At 41.2% G+C, this 18,819-nt stretch overlaps 1 protein-coding gene across 1 annotated transcript in view; it reads right to left on the bottom strand.

The window, feature by feature from the left end:
- The window catches only part of ADCY5 (adenylate cyclase 5), a 215,830-nt gene that overhangs the window by 24,747 nt on the left and 172,264 nt on the right, over window positions 1-18,819 (bottom strand). The window contains exons 9-11 of the mRNA XM_082763626.1: window positions 8,031-8,053; window positions 3,394-3,538; window positions 1,617-1,714 (exon numbers count right to left, since the gene is read on the bottom strand). Of these exons, the coding sequence (XP_082619752.1) occupies window positions 1,617-1,714; window positions 3,394-3,538; window positions 8,031-8,053 (266 nt within the window). The remainder of the gene's footprint in view (window positions 1-1,616; window positions 1,715-3,393; window positions 3,539-8,030; window positions 8,054-18,819) is intronic.

Here is an 18,819-nt window from a genome sequence, read left to right as displayed (position 1 = left end):
TACCTTACAATGCTAAAAAACTTACCAAAATAATTAAATAACCACCCCATTACAGGACACGAGGAAGGAGATGGAGCAGTGTGACATTTACACCACACTGCCATGAGGGATTGGCTCCTGCATAATACAAAAGTCAGCCATATGGTTGCTGCAGATCAGAAACTGTCAAGTTGTCATTTAAATGTTAAACTGGGTTTTATGGAGACAGTTTGGTGGCTGCTTAGGGAGTTTGATGAGTACAAGAAAGGGCTGGTAGAGGGCCTCTGCATGTGTGAACTCCAGGCAGTAATATCCAGTCACCAGATCCAAAGTGTAAGCCTCATCACTAAAGAGGCCAAACTCTCAAAGAATAGTTTTGGCCATTAGCATTAATTGCTGGAATTTATCTGGTTTCAATGTTGAACCTCTAGATTCCCAAAGCGGAGCTGTTTGTTTACACAGTGCATTTGTACTGATGTTATTGCTGATCCGATACTTCTGTGAGCAGAAGTGAATGTCCTCTTGCCTGGGAGAGTGAATGACCTCAAACATCAGACCACGCACTATTTCTATGACCTTCTCAATATCTCATCTGAATGGTACTAACCAATCTCTACTCTGAAAAGAACTGCACTGTGAATAGAAGTAGAGAGCAGTTGTAATGACAGACAATAGTACTGGAACTCTCTTTAAACAATTTTTGTCTTCTTGTAATGAAGATGAATTTGGAGCATTGTTAGAGCTTCTGAGATCTTGTCCTTCAGATTAAAAATGACTAACTCTGAATTTATTTCCAACACAGCAGTGCTCAGTGAATGATATATTATTGCTACTAGATGAGAGCACAGGAAATACCAACATGCTTTAATTTCAAGAGATTTTTTATGAGCTCTTTGAGAAGAAATACCATGGCTGCAGAGCTCACTTCTGGAAGAGATCCAGTGGATTACACTGTGCCTTTCAGATGCAGGAATACACTGCAGTGGTCCAAGAGCATTGTGCCCCACAGCCCCGAGGAGCTTATTCCACTCCAGTCCCTCTCTTGCCTGGGCAAAGAAATGACTACATCCCTTAAATCCTGGGTGAGCTACCCAAAGCTTAGGCACATGTAGCCTTCTGTACCTTTCCTCTTGCATTGCTAGTCTGAGTCCAGAAGAATAAATACACAACAGGTTATACCTCACCTTTGAAGTAGACCCTGAGACCTCAGCACTCTGAGCAAGGAAGCTGTGATGGCCTTTTCACCTCTCTGTCCTACTGCATTTAGATAAGAGGACAGACTAGCTTCATGTTGTGAATGCATATTATGCCTTAGTAGGCAATCCTTCCAGCTTAGTGATATTTGTTTTCCACAGGCTTATAAATGTGCTGAAATGAATTTCCTAAGATGGAGGTAAATGGTAAGAGGAATCACATTAGCAAAACACAAATCCTCACGTGCCAGTGAGGAAGTTTAATATGTACTAGAAATGAGTGAAAACAATAAGCACCATGCATCACTTGAGCATGAATTATTTAAGCATTTTCCTTTCTCCTTGGTGCTCTGAGCTCTCAAGAAAAAAAAAAATCAACAAAGAAAAGTAGGCCAGAATACAGGAGGAGAGCAGATGGGAGCAAAGGGATGAAAAGATACTCACTGTGGCACGATTATGATTTGAACAAAGCAGATGAAGAGGAAGACTAGGGAGGCACAAGCCACGTAGGCTCCAAACCTGTCATCCACCTGCTTGGAGTACTGCAAAAAAGCAAGCAAAGTTATGTTAGTGGGAAATTCGGCTGACTGCCTTTTCCCAACAAAAACTTCGTTCTTGGCTTCCATTTAGGTCCTTGGAAAGCACTGTTGGTAGGAAAAGACCAACATTACAAATTCCCCTTCTCCCTGCACAAGCTGTAAGGGCTTGAACCCTTACAGAGCTCCAAAATGCCAGGGAACAAACCCACACAGCTGGATGGAGACAGGATTCACAACTTGGACACGAGGAACAGAAACAGATTAACTGGGACCAGGATACCAGGTGATCATAATCAGACACAAACTTCTTTCATGGGAAGTTTACAACAGGGATGAATGCTGCTAATGAGAAAACCTTTGTGTTTGTTTTTTATTCTTTCCTTTTTTTTTTTTTTTTTTTTTTTGTGTGTGTGTGTGTGTGTGCAGACAGCTTGGCTCATTCTAATGATAGTGCAAGGATGCTGTGGTTTTCACACAGTCACTCACTCCAACTACTTGTCAACATATCAGTCACATGGGAGCTGCATCTGATTCCCAAAGATCCTTTATTTAGCTTGAAGCATGGTTCTCAGTACAGACGGTCTCAAAGTTTGAACCAAGAAATAAAAGGTGCTCAGAACAGGTGAACCACTAATTTCCCTAGCAGTTTTCAGCTATAAAATTGAAGAGAAAGAGTGGGGGTAAATTACATGCTTGTGCTTTTATTCAATCCCACGCAAATTCACTGAACAGCTATAAATCCTGAAAAAGTTTGCTTTTGTAGTAGGTTGCAATTCTTGTAATTGAAAGAGTATTTATAAATAAAATAATGAAATAATTAGTGCAAACTTAATTACTGAAGATTTATCCAATAAAATGGTGAGTTTAACCTGAATACCGCTCAAGTATCCCAAGGATTTGGATTAAAAAAAAAAAAAAAAAAAAAAGGAAAAATAAAAATGTAAACTTCAGCTTTCTCTGGGCAATTAAAAAACAACAGTTCATATGGCAGCCTTAATAGTAGCAGCCAGGTGCCTCTGGAATTAACTGAATTTAACTTCACTGCCTACCAGAGCTGATGTTGTCTCTATTAGATAGATGCAGAAAGTAAAAAGACCTTTGCCTCACCACAACACAAAGATAACTGAAATGAAATCAGGAAGCAATCAGCTATTTAGGAGCCCCAGGTCTGCTCCTCTCCTCTTTCAAATCCGTATGACAGAGAGAAGTCTAATTGTTGCTTAAAATTGGTTCCCAAAGAGAAAGAGAATATGGATTGCAACCCAGTGAACCTCAGTAGCAGCTGGGGCTCCCTGGGTGGCAGGGAAAAGCTCCTCCAGAGGTGAGTCAGATCTCAGGCAGGCTGAAGCAGGTTCCTCCAGTGACTTGAAGGAGATAAGGGGACAAGCTCAGTTTGGATGCCTCAAGATCAGAGGAACAAATCTGGTTTATTCTGTATTCCCTTTACAGCTCATCACTGCATAGTCATGTGTTTTCCTGCCCAGTGCTCCCTGCAGATGACTGTGGCTTTCTAGAGATGCGTATATTATGGCTTCCATGATGAAGCACAGTATTTTTAAGACCACGGTCCTATGTCCAACACCTAAACCCTTACTTAATCTATAGATATGAAAGCTTGAGCTTATGCAGGAAAATTAAAACTCACAGCAAGCCTGACAAGTTGCAGTATTAGCTAGCATTACCTTTTTCTCCAGGTCAGGCTCCCTGAATGTTAAGAGGAACTTGCGGACGTGCTCAGAGCGTAACCGATCAATACTTCTGGCATCGATGGCCCGGCCCAGAAACTCATCCACTTCATCTTCTGGGTTCATGCTTTCCTGTGTATTCCTGAGGATGTGAAAAAAAGAGAAAAAGAACATAAGAGGACAAGATAATTGCCCCCTCTTCACCACATGTTATCATCTCACTGTATAACAAACTGTAGGTTAATGGCATTTTGCTTATGACAACTTTGAGCTGGAAAATGGATCATGAGCTGAGAGGAAAATTATACCAGCTGTAGAGCTCATTGCCAGTCCACCAGTGAAAGGATTTATTTGGCTTTGCTTTTTTTTTTTTTCTTTTTCTTTTTTTTTCTTTTCTTTTCCCCTATACTACATCCATCAGGGAGCTGTTTTCTTGCTTTGAAGTCTCTTTACTGTCCTTCCTTCTCAAAATTAGGCAGTAGTTTCCCTCCTCTTGTTCTTGGACTTATTCTTTGCTGCATTTCCCTGCTGTCCTATCTGTTATTGCCTGAACTGGCAAAATAATCTATGTAACCAGTCACATTCACTGCTTCTCAATAATCATTTCTGTAAATATGTCTGTGAAAATTTCTGAACTTGAACAATTCTCCACTTTTGAGAAAAAAGTTGTTCATAGAACAAACATAGGGAAAAATGTGGCCTGACTACTCACTGCCTCCCTTTTATGCAGTTATATATGAGTAAGAGAAACATAAACCAGATAAAATTTCCCGTCTTTAAGATATTTACTTAATTCACTTGAGATAGGAAAAAGGTAGCAAAAGAAAATACAACATAAATTAGATTCTGCTTTCCAAACATGTGGAAGAAGATTTTTAAATTGCTTATAATCTTTAGCACCAGTTTATTTTCGATACAGCTTCAGAAAAATGAGGCTGATTTTCAAATACTGTTGAAAAAAATAACACCGAAAACTTAATTGCCCTGAGGCATTCCACGCTGAGTATCATGAAACCTGAAGCACTTCCCAAAAATCTCTAGTTCTTAAATCTAACAGGATTTTAATGACTTGATGCTGTCACTTTAATGGCCTGCCTTAAAACTAGCCACAGGCAGAAATTAAAAGCTGATCCTGAAGCGCTGTTTTTCTGCTCTGCTTACAGGATTGCCAAGGACACAGAAGTAGCGTGGGGGCATATTCCAATGAAGAACTATTTCTGTGTGCAAATCCCACGATGTGAATGCAGCTCCTAGCTCATGTTGTGTGACCTTCACCTTCGGCACTCTGGAGAAAAGTCCCGGGGTCTGACGAGCAAGATGGGAAGCTGCACTGCTTTGTTTTCTGGGGGTTTGTTTGCGCTGCAGGACAGGGCGCAATGCCCAAGGCTGTGCTGCAGTAGCCTGCAAACCAGGACGTGACTTTCTGCTCGGGGTTAAAGGCCCCTTTTCAGAGGAAAGGCTCTCCAAAAGCTTTTTATAGAATGTAGCCAGACTTGTGGAGTCACTCCGTGTCCCTACTCTGCCACATACTTCTCACCAAGGGAAAGGCAGACCGAGCCCATGGGCCTGTTGCCCTCCTGCTCCTGCCCAGCCTGCCATCTGAAGTGCCGACACCACAGCTAGGCCATACCAACACATCGGCGTCCCAGCAGTGGCCACACACCACCACCTTGTCCAGAGTTGTTTTTACTTTTGGACTCTAGAGTTATTTAATTCCTTGAAGGTCATATATTCTGCTTTGAAATGAAAACGTAGTTTTGTCCCTAGAAGGACAGGAAATTCAATTTACTTCTAGATGCTTCCTCAGAGGAAGCACATCTGCTTAAGCACTCAAGAAGAGGCTGCTTATTTTCATTCAGTCCTCACAAGTCTGTCTTCTGGACTAATAAAAATGAGCAAGGAAATTATTAGGCTTTGTATTTACAGAATGTCTTCCAAGATCCTGTGAGTTATTTACACATGTGGGCCATTCACATTTAGTCTTTTCATACCACATGTGAGAGAGGCAATACATTTTCCCCCAGAAGTGGAACAAAAAAGTCAGCTCAGCATCTTGGTGAACCTCAGTCACATTTCGAGCTCCAGTTCAACAGCATCACTCAGGAAAACATGAAGAGGAGAAAAAAAATTGTCTGCTGGGGTTTTGGCTTTGGCTGTCTCCAGTTCTGTAACGTTCTTATGCTGCGGAAGGCATTTCTCATACTACAATGACTTCTGTGGTTGCAGCTTATATAGAAACATGCCTGCAGGTTTTAAGTGACCTTGCTGGGACACTCATTATGAGGCAGCCACACTCGCACAAACTGCAGGGAAGCCTGATAACCTACATATACCTAGCTTCTGGGATGGCTCTGCAGCCAAGCACCCTGCCTGTTGTACCCCAACTAATTGCTGTACAGAAAGTTTGGGTACGTCTTCATAATTGCATGTTTTAAATCAAAAGACATTTTTTTCCCATGCTAAGGAGAGCCCTGTAGGCAGTGCCTGTAAGTCAGAGCTGAGGTACTGCCATAGACAAATGAGATTTGTATGTTGAGATGCTTATTGATATATTGATAGCATGTGGGGGGAAAAACAGGGATTTCAGGCCCCTGTGAAACTTTCAGAAACACCTCTTAAAAGCACTGCTGAGATCTCTCTAAATGCAGCCAACAGAAAATGGTTGCAAGGGACAGGAACAGCACGAACAGAGCTCGGAGCAGCTTTTGCACTCTGCTTGCACATGTGAAAGCCAGCAATTAACCCAGAGATGCTGGCTTCAGAGTAATCCAAAAACATTCTGCTGATTCGGTTACTTTCTGCAAATGAAGAGTGCGACCAGTGCCAAAACTACATGTATGCCATAATTTTAAATGCTTCATGCCTAGATTCAATAACTAAATCTGCATTTAGGCATGTAAGTGTCAGGACCTGTTTTCAGAGATCTGTGGTGCCTCATCTTTGCTGTCAGAGAAGAGCTGTATTTCTGCACGTGAAAGCACTGGACTGAATGCTTGACATGGTTTAGCCATCTGATTTTAGACAGTGTCACCATGAACATTTCCTTCTACAGTTTTTTTTTTTTTTTTTTTTTTTTTTCCAAACCTTTGTCCCTGAATTAAACAGACTGCAGCATCAAGAGAATCTGAGGCAATTAGGAGCTTCTTTTGGTGCTGAGCAGAATGGCAAAAAGCCTTCAATCTGTACAAGATGGGGTCACACTGAATCAGCACTGGTAAATACAGAGCAATCCTTTCCAGTGCTTAGCTGTTGGCAATAACAACTCAAGTAACCTTTGCAAACTGCAGGATGGAGGAGAGACATGATGGTCCTTGGAGCACCTGTGGAGGTGTTGTTCCTCACTCGCTGAGTGACTCATCTGTGGGCCAACACCAAGGCAGGTGAATTTATGATCTCTTGTACAAACTATAAGGATAGATCCTATTTCATGAGGAATACTTAAAATTTCTGTATTCCTAAGGATTATTTTTTTTTATAATCTGTTACATCTTTTCTCTCCAAAGTATACCTAATACCAACTGAGTTCACAGCAGATATGGATGTAAGACTCTCCCTAGGCACCTTGTACCACTGGCAAAACATCCCAGGGTGCACAGAGCTAAATGTTATTAAAATTGAGTTTGTATTGAAGGGCAAGGGAAGGAGAGAATGATTCCTAGTATTGCCATGTTCAATCTTATCACATCCCTTTCCTTTTAGGGAGTTGCTATCAGTGCTCTGCCATCATAATCTGAATTTTCCCAAAAGTAGATGACTTAGGGCCCAAAAGGCATTTAGCTGACCTAGAGCTGCTGAGTCCTGACTGGCAGCCTGAGAAACATGATAAGGAGCAAGAACAACATCTTTCAGACATCAGTCTCTTTTACTGTCACCTGTCTCACCCTGAGCAAACTTACATTAATGCCATTCAGTAGAAATAGATGTGAAATCATTACAGATATCTTCACTACAGAAAATCTTTTTGTTATGTCCAACTATGGAAGTTAGAAAGTGACCTTTTTTTTTTTCTCCAAAAGTATTTTTTTTTTTTACAACAAAAACACCACTCCTATTAAATTATCTTTACCATTTTTTAAAGTCCTATATAAAAAAAATGAAAATGCTGCTTTTATGTGCTTGCATTTTAGAGCATGAAAATGTGAATTTGCCCTTTAAAATAAGCTGTCATTTTTGAGTTTATTTTTTATATATAGAAATAAGTAATATGTAATAATTAGACATATATATATGAAACAGGAACTATATATGCCATTTAATAGATAAATAATTTGTTTTGCTGGAGACATTCAGTATTTTTAGACATGCTGTACATGAAGACTTTGTTCTCGGGATATTGTCAAAACAGCAAATACTAAAGGATAGTGAGTGGCGGCAGGGCAAGAGCAGCAAAAGTGTTTCAATCACAAATGCCAGTTAGAACCACACAAATGAATAAATATTATGAGGCAGTAGCAGCTCTGAATCCACAGTCAAACCCATGCCCTCAGACTGGTTGTCCCTCCAGGAGAAGCCACTGGGGAGCCCAGGCATTATTCTTGGCTGCTGGGCATTAATTTTTGTCCTTTTTAATATGAGGAAAAAAAATACACAATCTGCAAACATTAACAGAATATGACAGAAGTAAATTTGCTTACTTGTCCTTGGGGTCTTCAAAACCCTGAAAGAAAGGAAAAGGATACAATGGTTAGGAAACAGACTGACCTTGAGAACACAAAATATTCCTGAGATTGGCATTTTGGAGAGGAGTTTTCAGAGCGTTCATTTGTTAGCCATGGATGGAGAGCCTTACCAACCCATGGCAATGTTTTGTGCTGCCATGTCGTCAGGCAGACAGAACAGTTTTAGAAAAAATGCATGGCTTCAGATATAAAATGATGGAAGTAAAGATAAGGGAAATGCTTCATCTGACTGCTGGCACACATGGTTTGAGAGACAAAACTCAGGCTTGATAACATGGGACAACTATTTCATTCAACAAAATTGCACCTTTTGATGTCAGGACTCGGCTAAGGGAGCTGGATGCATTTTGCTTTTCATTTCTTCAGTAGGAACCTTAAGGGGTCTCCTTCCATCTCCCCTCACTGCACGCACACAAGAAATATGTTTTCTTGAATAAGACTACAGGAATTATTTATAATTTTTGCAATAGCCCAAATATTCATAATTCCGTCAGGGCCACCTGAACTGAGCAAGTGTGTGTATTTAAAGGTCACCCACAGTTTAAGTGGCTGGAAGGACTCAGAGAAAAATACATACAGAGGTACAGTTTTACATGTTTAGCATTATCATACCTATCAGACCCAATGCCATGAAAATGGACATTTTGCATAGGCTGAGACAAAATCTGCCCTTTGATATCTTGCCTTAAATTTAAGTGAATTTAAGAAAAGTTGTATATTTAACACACAGGGTCAAATACACAGGCACGGGATTTGTACCTTGTGTTCCAAAACATAAAACAAATGTAGCTGGGAGATATGTAACATTCCTTTTGTTTTCCTCCCTGAGACCTCAGGCCCGAACCGCTCAGGGCATGTGAAGATGTTCCAGCTGCCGGACCTGCATCTCTCCCACGCTGGGGGGAGCAAACTGAGGTTTGTCCTGACGGTGCATAACTACAAGTCAAACCATTTGGGCAGAAGTTTTTGTGCAGCTGCCTTGTCTGACACTGTCAGAAACAAGAACATCGACCTCTCCGTAAAGAACAGATTTTGCTCTTGCAACGAGTTAGTGCTGTGGCATTATGGCGATGGGCAGAAATAAATCCGACAATGTCCCTGAATGACATCAGCTTGGCAAGGGGTAAAAAATGTCTCTGGTCCCTAAGGTCAACAAGCAGGACAGCGATTCACTGAGACCAATGCCCATTTTTACATCCTCAGTTTCAAATGAAAACCACATTTCAAAATAGAAACTGCAACTCCAACTTAACCCTTCTGAAATTCAGCTGAAGGAAGTCTCTCAGTCCCGCGTACTAACCACCAGTGGATTAAAGTGCAGTGGGAAGAAGGAAACAGTAATGTTGATTCAACGTTAGCATGTGCACTTATCCAAGCCAAACAAAACATGTACTTTTGATTTCACATTAAACAGTGATGAAGGGATCATTCAACTTTTTGTCATGTGTCTTTTTTTTTTTTCCTTAATCATTTTACAGTTGTCAGGAATACCTGATTTATTTATTTATTTATCCACTAAGCGATGCTGCAACACAGTGCCAAGAACAAAAGCTCACTGATTAATCATGGAGACGAAATGCTCAGTAATTTGTCCAGTGTCATAGCCAGTTAGGCTAAAAAAAATAAGAAAATCATCAGAAGATGGATAGCTACCAGCCAACAAACGAGGGGGAGAGAACTGATGTGAAAACAGACAGTACTTGCTTATTAGATAGCCATCAAGTTCACATTTTCTAGCTTATCCACATGGGAACTGGATGACTGATTGCAGTTGGAGCGTCCCCTAAAATGGTCTGATTTTCATGGACAGCTAAGAAACTGTTCATGAAGCCGTGAAACTAAGTACAGATATAAAAGTCCTGCCTTCTAGGTGCATATGTTTGAGGATACAGGCCAACAGGTCAATTTACAAAGAAACCTCAGCAAAGTTATTCTCAAAAAATGCCAATATTTCACAATATCTCAAGTATGAAAATACATGTAGGCTGTATGTTTAGCTGGTCATTTGTATGAGTGATCACTTAATCAACATTAATTTAATTCTCCCATGCTTCTCTCTGCCAGCAAAACTGTGGTAATGAAAGTTTCTAAAATAATACAGAATTAATTGATCTAGTTCTGCAAATTAAAATACTAATTTGTGCTTGAAAGTTGGAAGCTTGGAAGTTATTCAAGCTGGCAGCTCAAACAAAATTGGTGTTTCAAAACTAAAAACTCACAATAAGCATACTTCAGGTAAGGCAAAAGAGGAAAAGGGAAAGATTATTATATTTTATTTCCTGGATCTTCATCTAACAAGGCTAAATATTTAAGAGTGACTTGAACTTTAATTAGAGAGAATCAGCTTTAAATTAAATGTAATAGGAACCTCTTTAAGTTAAGCAAATTAAATGATTCACTTCAAATGTTCCCATTTCATGAGAAAGTCTCTTCAAGCAGAATTTCCAAAAATGGAATTGCTATGCAGAAAGGTCTGCGAGATTATTTTAGGAAGAAAAAAAAAAGCACAAAACAAAACCAAAAACCAAAAAACACATATGCAAAAAAAACAAAACAAAACAAAAAAACAGCTTCTTAAAAACTGATATTTTATTACAGGAGATCTTTCTTATTTGCATTGGAATGCTTTGCTAGGATACAGCAAAAAATGTCTCAAGCATCTGGTTTTGACCAAGGATTTTTTTTTCCTGTCCACTGAAGCACCAGTCTCTCAACTGCATACTAAGAATCCTTTTAAGCAGAGGAGATATCACACACACAGTGTCATGCTGCTCGTGTGTTTCAGGCTGGAAAGGAAATTTCCCCTAGGCTCTGGTTAATGTGTTTGTACCTCCTCCTGCTTTGCGGGCATGCTTGGTCCATAAGAATCATTTGAAAATAGTCACTTAAATTATTTCCTTCCCCTTGCAAGAGACTTGGCCACTAATGGCACACTGGTCTTTTCTCTTTTCCACAGCTAGCAAACAGTTTTATTTCTTGATGTCTTGGATGCTTTGCTCCAATTTGCTCCCTTTAGCTTAGCATAGGGCTGCTTGCATGAATTGGAATGGTCTGTTATACCCAGGATTACCACTAAGCATGGTCAATCTTGCAATTGAAATCTTGCAATCTTGAAATATGGGCTACGTGGATTTGTCTCTGTTCCTAAGAATTAACACACTCATGGTATAGTAGAAAAATGACCACACATCACAAGTTCCTCAAGACAGGCAAAACAGCACAGACACTAGGGACAGCTTTCCTCCCCTGCCCATCCTGCACAGCTGGCCATGTCCATACTGTTGGTTTGCCTCCACTGCTGGAATAATTCCCCCGACCTTGCTCACGTATCTCTGCATGGAGCTCCATCCCATGTGCAGAAACATCTCCAGGTGAAGGAGCTCAAGCAGGAAAGTAAAATAATGGGGGTTGCTGCTGCAAGCAGCCCTGGCCTCTTCTGTCCTTGCTCCTGCTGGAGTCTGGGCAGCTGTGCTGGGCAGTGCTGTACCCAGCCTGTGCGGGTATGGAAAGGGTTTGAGTTCACCAAGGCTATGCCAAGCCTGGCATTTCTGCACACACATACATGGAAACCTGAATGCCCAAATGCTATTGGAAAAATAGCCAATAAATATCAAGTGCCTACCATTTAGGAGAGAGGGAATAAGAGGGTAGGAAGAGAAGAAGCCAATTCCTGGAGTAAAGTATGTAAATCCCCTCTTGATTGCTCATGGACCTGTGCCCAGCAAGCTGAAGCAGTGCCGATGGCTTTCCAGGGTGCTATGAAGAAAAGGCTGGGAACTGTCAGCAGGAATGAAAATGGCAATAGTGGTGATGGCTTCAAGAATCAGACAGATGTGAGTTCACAGGAGTTCAGGAATAGCTCCACAACCATGGTGATGGAGTAGCCCTTGTTAAGGCCAGAATTCCTTTTCTCTAGAAGGAAACCTAAGGCATGAGATGGGTCTTATCACAGTGCCATGCTAATGGACTTCTGTATATAGGATCTCATGCAATTTTTATTCAATGACATTTTAAATATCCCTGATACTGGAATTTTCCCCCTTCCCCCAGGAGGCTGCATTATTCTGCCATTAGATTGCAAATGTAAAGGTAAAAGCATTTAATAAGTGCTCTGAGACTAAGACAGTTGTCTTGCTGAATTCAGGAATATTAACCCAACCTTAGCTGAATCAGCTCCCTCACAGGCAATAGTACCTACCAACGAACAGTCCTGCTCTTTCTTCTCTTCTACGTGGGATTCTTAAAAAACAAACATTTTATGGCAGGTCAGGTGGCTCTGAATTTACAAGCACTTACTTTTAATGACCATCCTTCAGTGGGAGTAGACGTGCAGAAGGAAAAAAAGAAGGAATGTTATATTACTACATCTGTCCCAAAGGTCTACAATTTTATGAGGGACATTTTATGAATATCTATTGCACTAAAAGCTCATATGACTTCTATCTCTCTGCTTGACTTCTAAATTAACTAAGCCCTTTTCTTTGAAGATTAATACAGATTCCTTAAATAGAATGATAAAGTGTTTGTCAAAACCATGACAAGCTGACTGCTATACCATAATGCTTCGAATCAAGGACCATTAGAAGTAATAAGTCTAACTTTGAGAACATTAGCTGTAATTATTAACATATTGTAAATATGCCAAGAGAAGTGGAATAGACTTTACATCCTTTTAACTTTTCAGTTAGCTCCAAAAATAAGATAGTGGAGGGGCTGATGAGCTCTATGACCTTCTTAATGGCAACGTGGTTGGATCGCATGGATTCCACCTTAAAAGCTTTGTTGGCAACTCCAGCAAAGATCGTAAGGGCAAAAATGTCAGAGAAACTAATTTTGCTTGCCCTTTGCTCATCTCTAGCACAAAGACCCAAATAAATGGGACTTACATGATTTTAAAGCAGAAATCAAAAGAACTTTAGACTTAGGGTCAAGAAGATTGGGGGCAAAATGAGGTTTGTAAGAGGTCAGGCCAATTTACAAAGCACAGGTGCTTCACAGTGACCATGGAAAACACAAAAGGAGACAGACAGACACAGAGTGGACATAGTTAAAAACAAACCTGGCATGGCTCTGCTGCAAAACTAATTATTCACCTCTGTTTTCAGTACTGTTTTACATTCTACCTTCGTCCCTGTGGTCAACAAGGCAAGGCTAGGAAGACAGATGCTGTTAGGTGTAAGCGCAGAAACAAAACTGAAGGACTTTAAAGCACTCAAGCCAGAAATAATGCAATTTCTATACCAGAGTCCAGAAAGAACTGGCACATAAAATACACAGTCTGATGGGAAGGGTATTTAACAAGCATCTAAGTGCAGAACAACAAACTGGCACAAAACCAGTTTATGAAACAGATATAATGAGTGTGTCTGCTATAGCTGGAGCATAGACTAATGAGTACTGAAAAGGAAAGCTGAAGTGCTCCCTTTCTGCATCCCACCCCACTTGATAAATAGACTTTCATTCCTCTGCACTGCTCACAGATGGTGAAACACTTCACTTTGTTCTGCTGAAGATGATTTGGTACACAGCCCATGGCAGTTGGACTGGACATGACCAACCACATGGATTTATTTGGCCCACCAGATTTATATTCTGTAGAACATAAATTGTTGCTTTGAAATAGGTTTTCCCACCTTAATTTTAATTAACTTCTGGCTCTGAGCTCACACCTTGGAGAAGTGCAGGTTGCTCACACTTTCCAGTTTTCTGTCTGAATCCAAATTTCTACGGGTCAAGGATACATTTTCAAGTGAAATGGTTCTGTGCTTCACTTGTGAGCAGTGACCATACCTTGCAAAACAGAAAAGATAAAAATAGGTAGTCGTAGGAATGCTCTGACTTAGTTCCTGGCTCCTTAATCTCTGTGCTTTCATCTCTACACTCCAAATGATGACAAACAGCACAATTCTACAGAGATTGCTGTCGAATAGCCTTCTAATCAGAACAGCACAGACCACATCCAAACATAACCAGCCTTAACCAAAGTCACCCACCGGTGCTGACCACAGCTGCTCACCACCTCTGAACATCAGACCCAAACCTGCTGACCTGCCACAACTTCATTTCCGATGTCCACCTGTGCTGAGCTGCCACTAACATCAGAGGAAGTGTTCCTTGCATAAGTAGAAATGAGTACCTTTCTTTCTGTAGGTTTAATTTAGCAGGACTAAAAGACTGGATGACTCTTTTCAGTAGTGTCTTGACCCAAGCTGCCTTTTCCTGTATGATTACAGTTTACTCTAGAAAGGGGTACACAATGGTGGGAAAATTATCAGTGCAAGACTTCCATGCAAATATTAAATTCTACCTAAATTTTACAAATGCAGCTGCAGATCAGCTGTTGCAGGTTGCTGACTCTTACCCCTCTTAAAAAAAAAAAAAAAAAAAGAAAATCAGGGATGATTGCAAGCCCTGATCATCTGGAATAAAATGTAAGTTTGCAGACGAGGACACAAAACTGTACAAAGCCTCTGACAACTTGAGCAATGTACAATGCTTTATATGGCTCCCACTCATTTATGTGAGATCACACGGAACATTTGAATCAGACAAATCCTCTTTTCAGAAGTGCCAAAGCAATTATACGGCATAACTGTGGGATAGGATTCCTCCCCTTGCTGTTTGTCAGCTATCTAAACATATTGACTATAGAAAACCCAGACTAGATTAACAATTTCCTCCAGGTCTGTGGCAGTGGATGGGGATTACAGCAGAGTGGATCGCATGAGAGTTTGTCCCTGCTTGATTACAGGAGTTCGGGGGGTTCTGAATATTACAATAGCAGCAAAAAAATAGTGGGTCAAATTCTCCATTGGGTGCCCTCGTCCAACTCTGCTGACGTCAGTGTTGCTGTTACCAGATTTAGCAGATGATTGCTGGAAAAGAGGATAATAGTGACCCCGAGCTAAATGAAAACCTTTAGAAGGAGGGCAAGCCTTCTGTGCCTCATTCATGGAGTCAAATCCATTTCTCTTTGATGGGGCTGCACTGCTGACTGAGGAAAACTTGCTCCACTGACTTTTAGTTTACATTTTTGATCATTTCTGATGTTTAATCAGTATACTTGGCACAAAACCAGGTATAGTGCTTGTTCTTCTGATGCACCTGTTTCCCAATTTTCATTTCCAAGTAACAAGAAAACCTATTGTAAGGGCAACCTGGGGACAACAAAGGGTGGAAGTGAGCTGTATTTGTGACTCAACATGCAGAGAGCTGCCTGGCTTAAGACGGGGCGAATAGTACAAAAAATTATATTTTATGCTTGAATGACCAGGCTTGTAGACAAGGGATGTTTCATTAGAAAGTAAACGCCACACAAGCAGTCAAGTATTGTGCAGGAGACAGCACAGAGCTCTGCATGGTGCCACGAGGCATCAGGCTGTGCCCACCTGAAAGCAGAGCTTGTTCTTTACTGCTCCAGCCATTCCCAGGATGCAATTTTTAACCTCACCTCACATTTTTAACATCTGCATGCAGTCATATTTCCCACACATTGCATAAACTCTATTCAGTTTCATTTCTGTTTTACTTTGTAACTAGCACTGAGCTCATACACCATTTCATTGCAAATTAAATGCTTCATAAGTCTTACGCAGGCTCACAACAGAAACATGCTCAGACTGAAATCAGCATCGCTGATCTTCAGGGTTTCCTCTTTCTGTTCCTAAACTTCCTGATGTTAGACCTTTCCACCAGCTGAAAAAATAAAAGGAAATCTGCCAGGCACCTACGACCAGGCTCAGGAATCCCACTAGCGCTCTGCTCTTGTTGGATTACAAGGACTCAGAGGTACCTGTTTCTGAAGCAAACCTTCCCAATGGCATGTATTAGTGGAACAAGCTAAGCTGCTTGGCTGTGCTAGTCAGTGTAAAATAAATACAATGCTGTATGACAGAAACAACATCAGGGCTTTGCATGGCTGACCAGACCTCAAGGCACAACTCATGCTTCTGGTTTTGGGAAGCCAGACAGCATTTGGCTGTGGCAGTCTTAGCTGGCCAGCGTGCCACTGATGTTGGGGGTGCTCCCTCAACTGGGAGGCTGAAGTGCTGATGTCTGCCGACTGGGACAGACGATCCGTACTGAAACGGATGCTTGCTAAAAGATGAGACAAATTTTGAGATAAGAATCACATGGCTAAAGTACCTGGGCAAATCCTACAGCTCTGGGTAACCCTAAGAAGATGACGCACTCAGTTTGCTAGGGTTTCTACTGGACTCTCCTGTGCTGTTGCAAAGGAGGCAGAACTCCTACCAGGACATAAGAAGAGCAGCTTTGGCTGTAAGGCCTCTAAAATGACCGATGTCTTCTGGGCAGCATGAGTAAAACCTCAGTGGGAGTATGGGGCTCAGTGCAGGCACTGCCTGCTATCCATGAAATGGCAAGTGCTCAGAGAGGAACAAGAATACAGAAAAAGTAACTACAAAGAGGAAAAAATTAAACTGGTCTCTATCTGCCATGAATAGTCTATACAGCACCATGTTTTAAAACTAAAGAGAGGGAATTTGAAGTGAAAGATCGAGAAAAATAAACCGTCGACAAGGATGCTCAGCACAACTGTGGGATTTCCATCCTTTCAGGTTTTTAAACAAGGGCTGGGCAAATATTAGTCAGAAATGAGGGTATAGCTGGCTCCTGTCCAAAGACGGAGATAGATGCCTCAAAGGTTTGTGCAGCCTAGACCGGAAACTTCATAAAATATTTAAAGGTATCTTCTGTTCTTTATGCCCTATGAATTCTCATTCTTATTTCATATATCAATATTGATTTTTTCTTGTTGTCTTTGTATTTGTAAATTGTTTTATGACCCTCCAGACTGAAAAGCCCTGAAGGAAATAAAATGTTTTCAGCAAAACCAGGAGTTTCACAGGCTCCTTATGTAGCCTGTTCCTTGTATCTATGTTTTTCCTTAACTTAGATCTTCCTTGCAACCACTTAAGATGACTATTTTTCATCCTGTACTTTGCAGACACGGAGAATGTTTTATCATTATATCCTGTCCTTACAAGCAAGCCTTCATGTATCTGAAGACTTTTGTTCCTCCTCAATGTTCTCCTTTCTAGACTAAACAAACCTCATGCTTCAGGCTTCAGCCCTTCCGCACAGGTCACGCTGCTGAAACTCTCCTCATTTGTAATTCTCTCCACTGGACTATCTCCAGTTCATCCACATTCTCCTACAGGATTGTAATCCCAAACGGCACATGGCTTTCCAGCTACGGCCTTACTAACGCTGAGTAGAATCATTTGTCATCTAGAACAGCCCTGTCATTTTGGAAGGTATCGATATTTGCCTTTTGATCGTTGTTTACAACAAACCTCTTTCAATATACAGTCAACTACAATCCCCATTTTTTTTTTCTTTTTTACATAGTTTCGTGTTTCTGATGAAAACTAAGGCACAAGCATTATTTCCGGAAGTCTGAATTTCATCAGTATTTATAAAAGCAGTCTGAGATCTATACTGGGAAAAGCGAAGTATTTCTTAGTAACGTATAAATATTGTTATAGCTATAAATATACCTGTGCACTCAAATGCTTTGAAGTCAGTTTATTTCTGAATGTTTTGCAATTACAAACTGGGCCAGAGAAGCAGTGTGGAACACGAGGCTGGTGTAGGGAGATTTGTGGGAGCTCTGTTCCCCTGTGTACAACATGAACAGTGCAGAAGGAGCAACCCTGGTGCCTCCTGCATGCTGCCTCCCTGGAGGCTCAGCAGGGCAAGAAAGCCACTGCCCAGTGATGGAAGGGGAAACAGGAGGTCTGAGAGCAAACCAGGGCATCGGGAGATGGAGAGGCTGCTGGCCAAGAGAGGATGAGCTCGCACTGCTGCGACCTCAGCTGACTCGGGCACCAGCTAGCTAGGGTAGGACTAGGGAAATAAGTCCAGTTTTCCAGAATGTTTTAGATTATTGCTGCGTGGACATGTGTTTGATATTTTCTGCTATTTATATGCGTGTGCGAGTGCCTGCATAAAATCCTGTGTGCCCACACAGGACTCAGGGGAACAACTGAAATCAGCTGGACCCAGCAGAGGTTAAGCTCCAAGCCACAACACGGAGAGAAGCAGGGGCCGATGGCAGGGTGCCCACCCCTGAACCCTGCCAGACCCCACCTCGGTGTGATGCCATGCCCATGTCCACTCTTGGCAGAATGTCAAAATGCCATGACAAAAGAGGAGGAAAAAAAGGAGCAGGCAGCTACCTTTGATGTGAATCTGTCTCCTCCCAAACTACTAATAAATCCTCAGAGTACCGAGAGCTACCAGAGTCAGTGTTCAAAGGAAAGAAAGAAAGACAAAATAACTCTGTTTTCTTTTAAATAAAACAGATCCCTCCCAAAAATGCTATTCAGGGAACTTTAATGTTCTCTTTTGGGGAATTCTAAGTAGTACCACAGAAAACTGACTCTTTTTTTTTTTTTTTTCCTGGAAATATGGTTGCCTTCGTAATGCAACATGTTCTAAGTCTTGTGACAAAAAATTATGTCCTTTGTAACCATCCATTTTGTCCCCATACACAAATTTATGTATATCACCGTATCAATATAACGTAACTGCACATCACAGCAACATCACCCTGCACCTGACAGAGTTCTAGCTCACGGCCACACTTACAAACACTTACTTTGATGTTACAGGGCTAAGGAGCTCCAGGTTTTAAAGAGGAAGGCAATGCTGCACTGCTTGCCTGTGGCTTACTGCTTTGACTAATCCAGCCTTGCATGCCCATAGTTTTTGAGAGACA

This window comes from Aythya marila (genome assembly GCF_965140915.1).
Source record: "Aythya marila genome assembly, chromosome: 6".
Lineage (NCBI taxonomy): Eukaryota > Metazoa > Chordata > Aves > Anseriformes > Anatidae > Aythya > Aythya marila.
The sequence above is the reverse complement of the archived record's forward strand: the minus strand, read 5'-3'. Positions and strand labels throughout refer to the sequence as shown.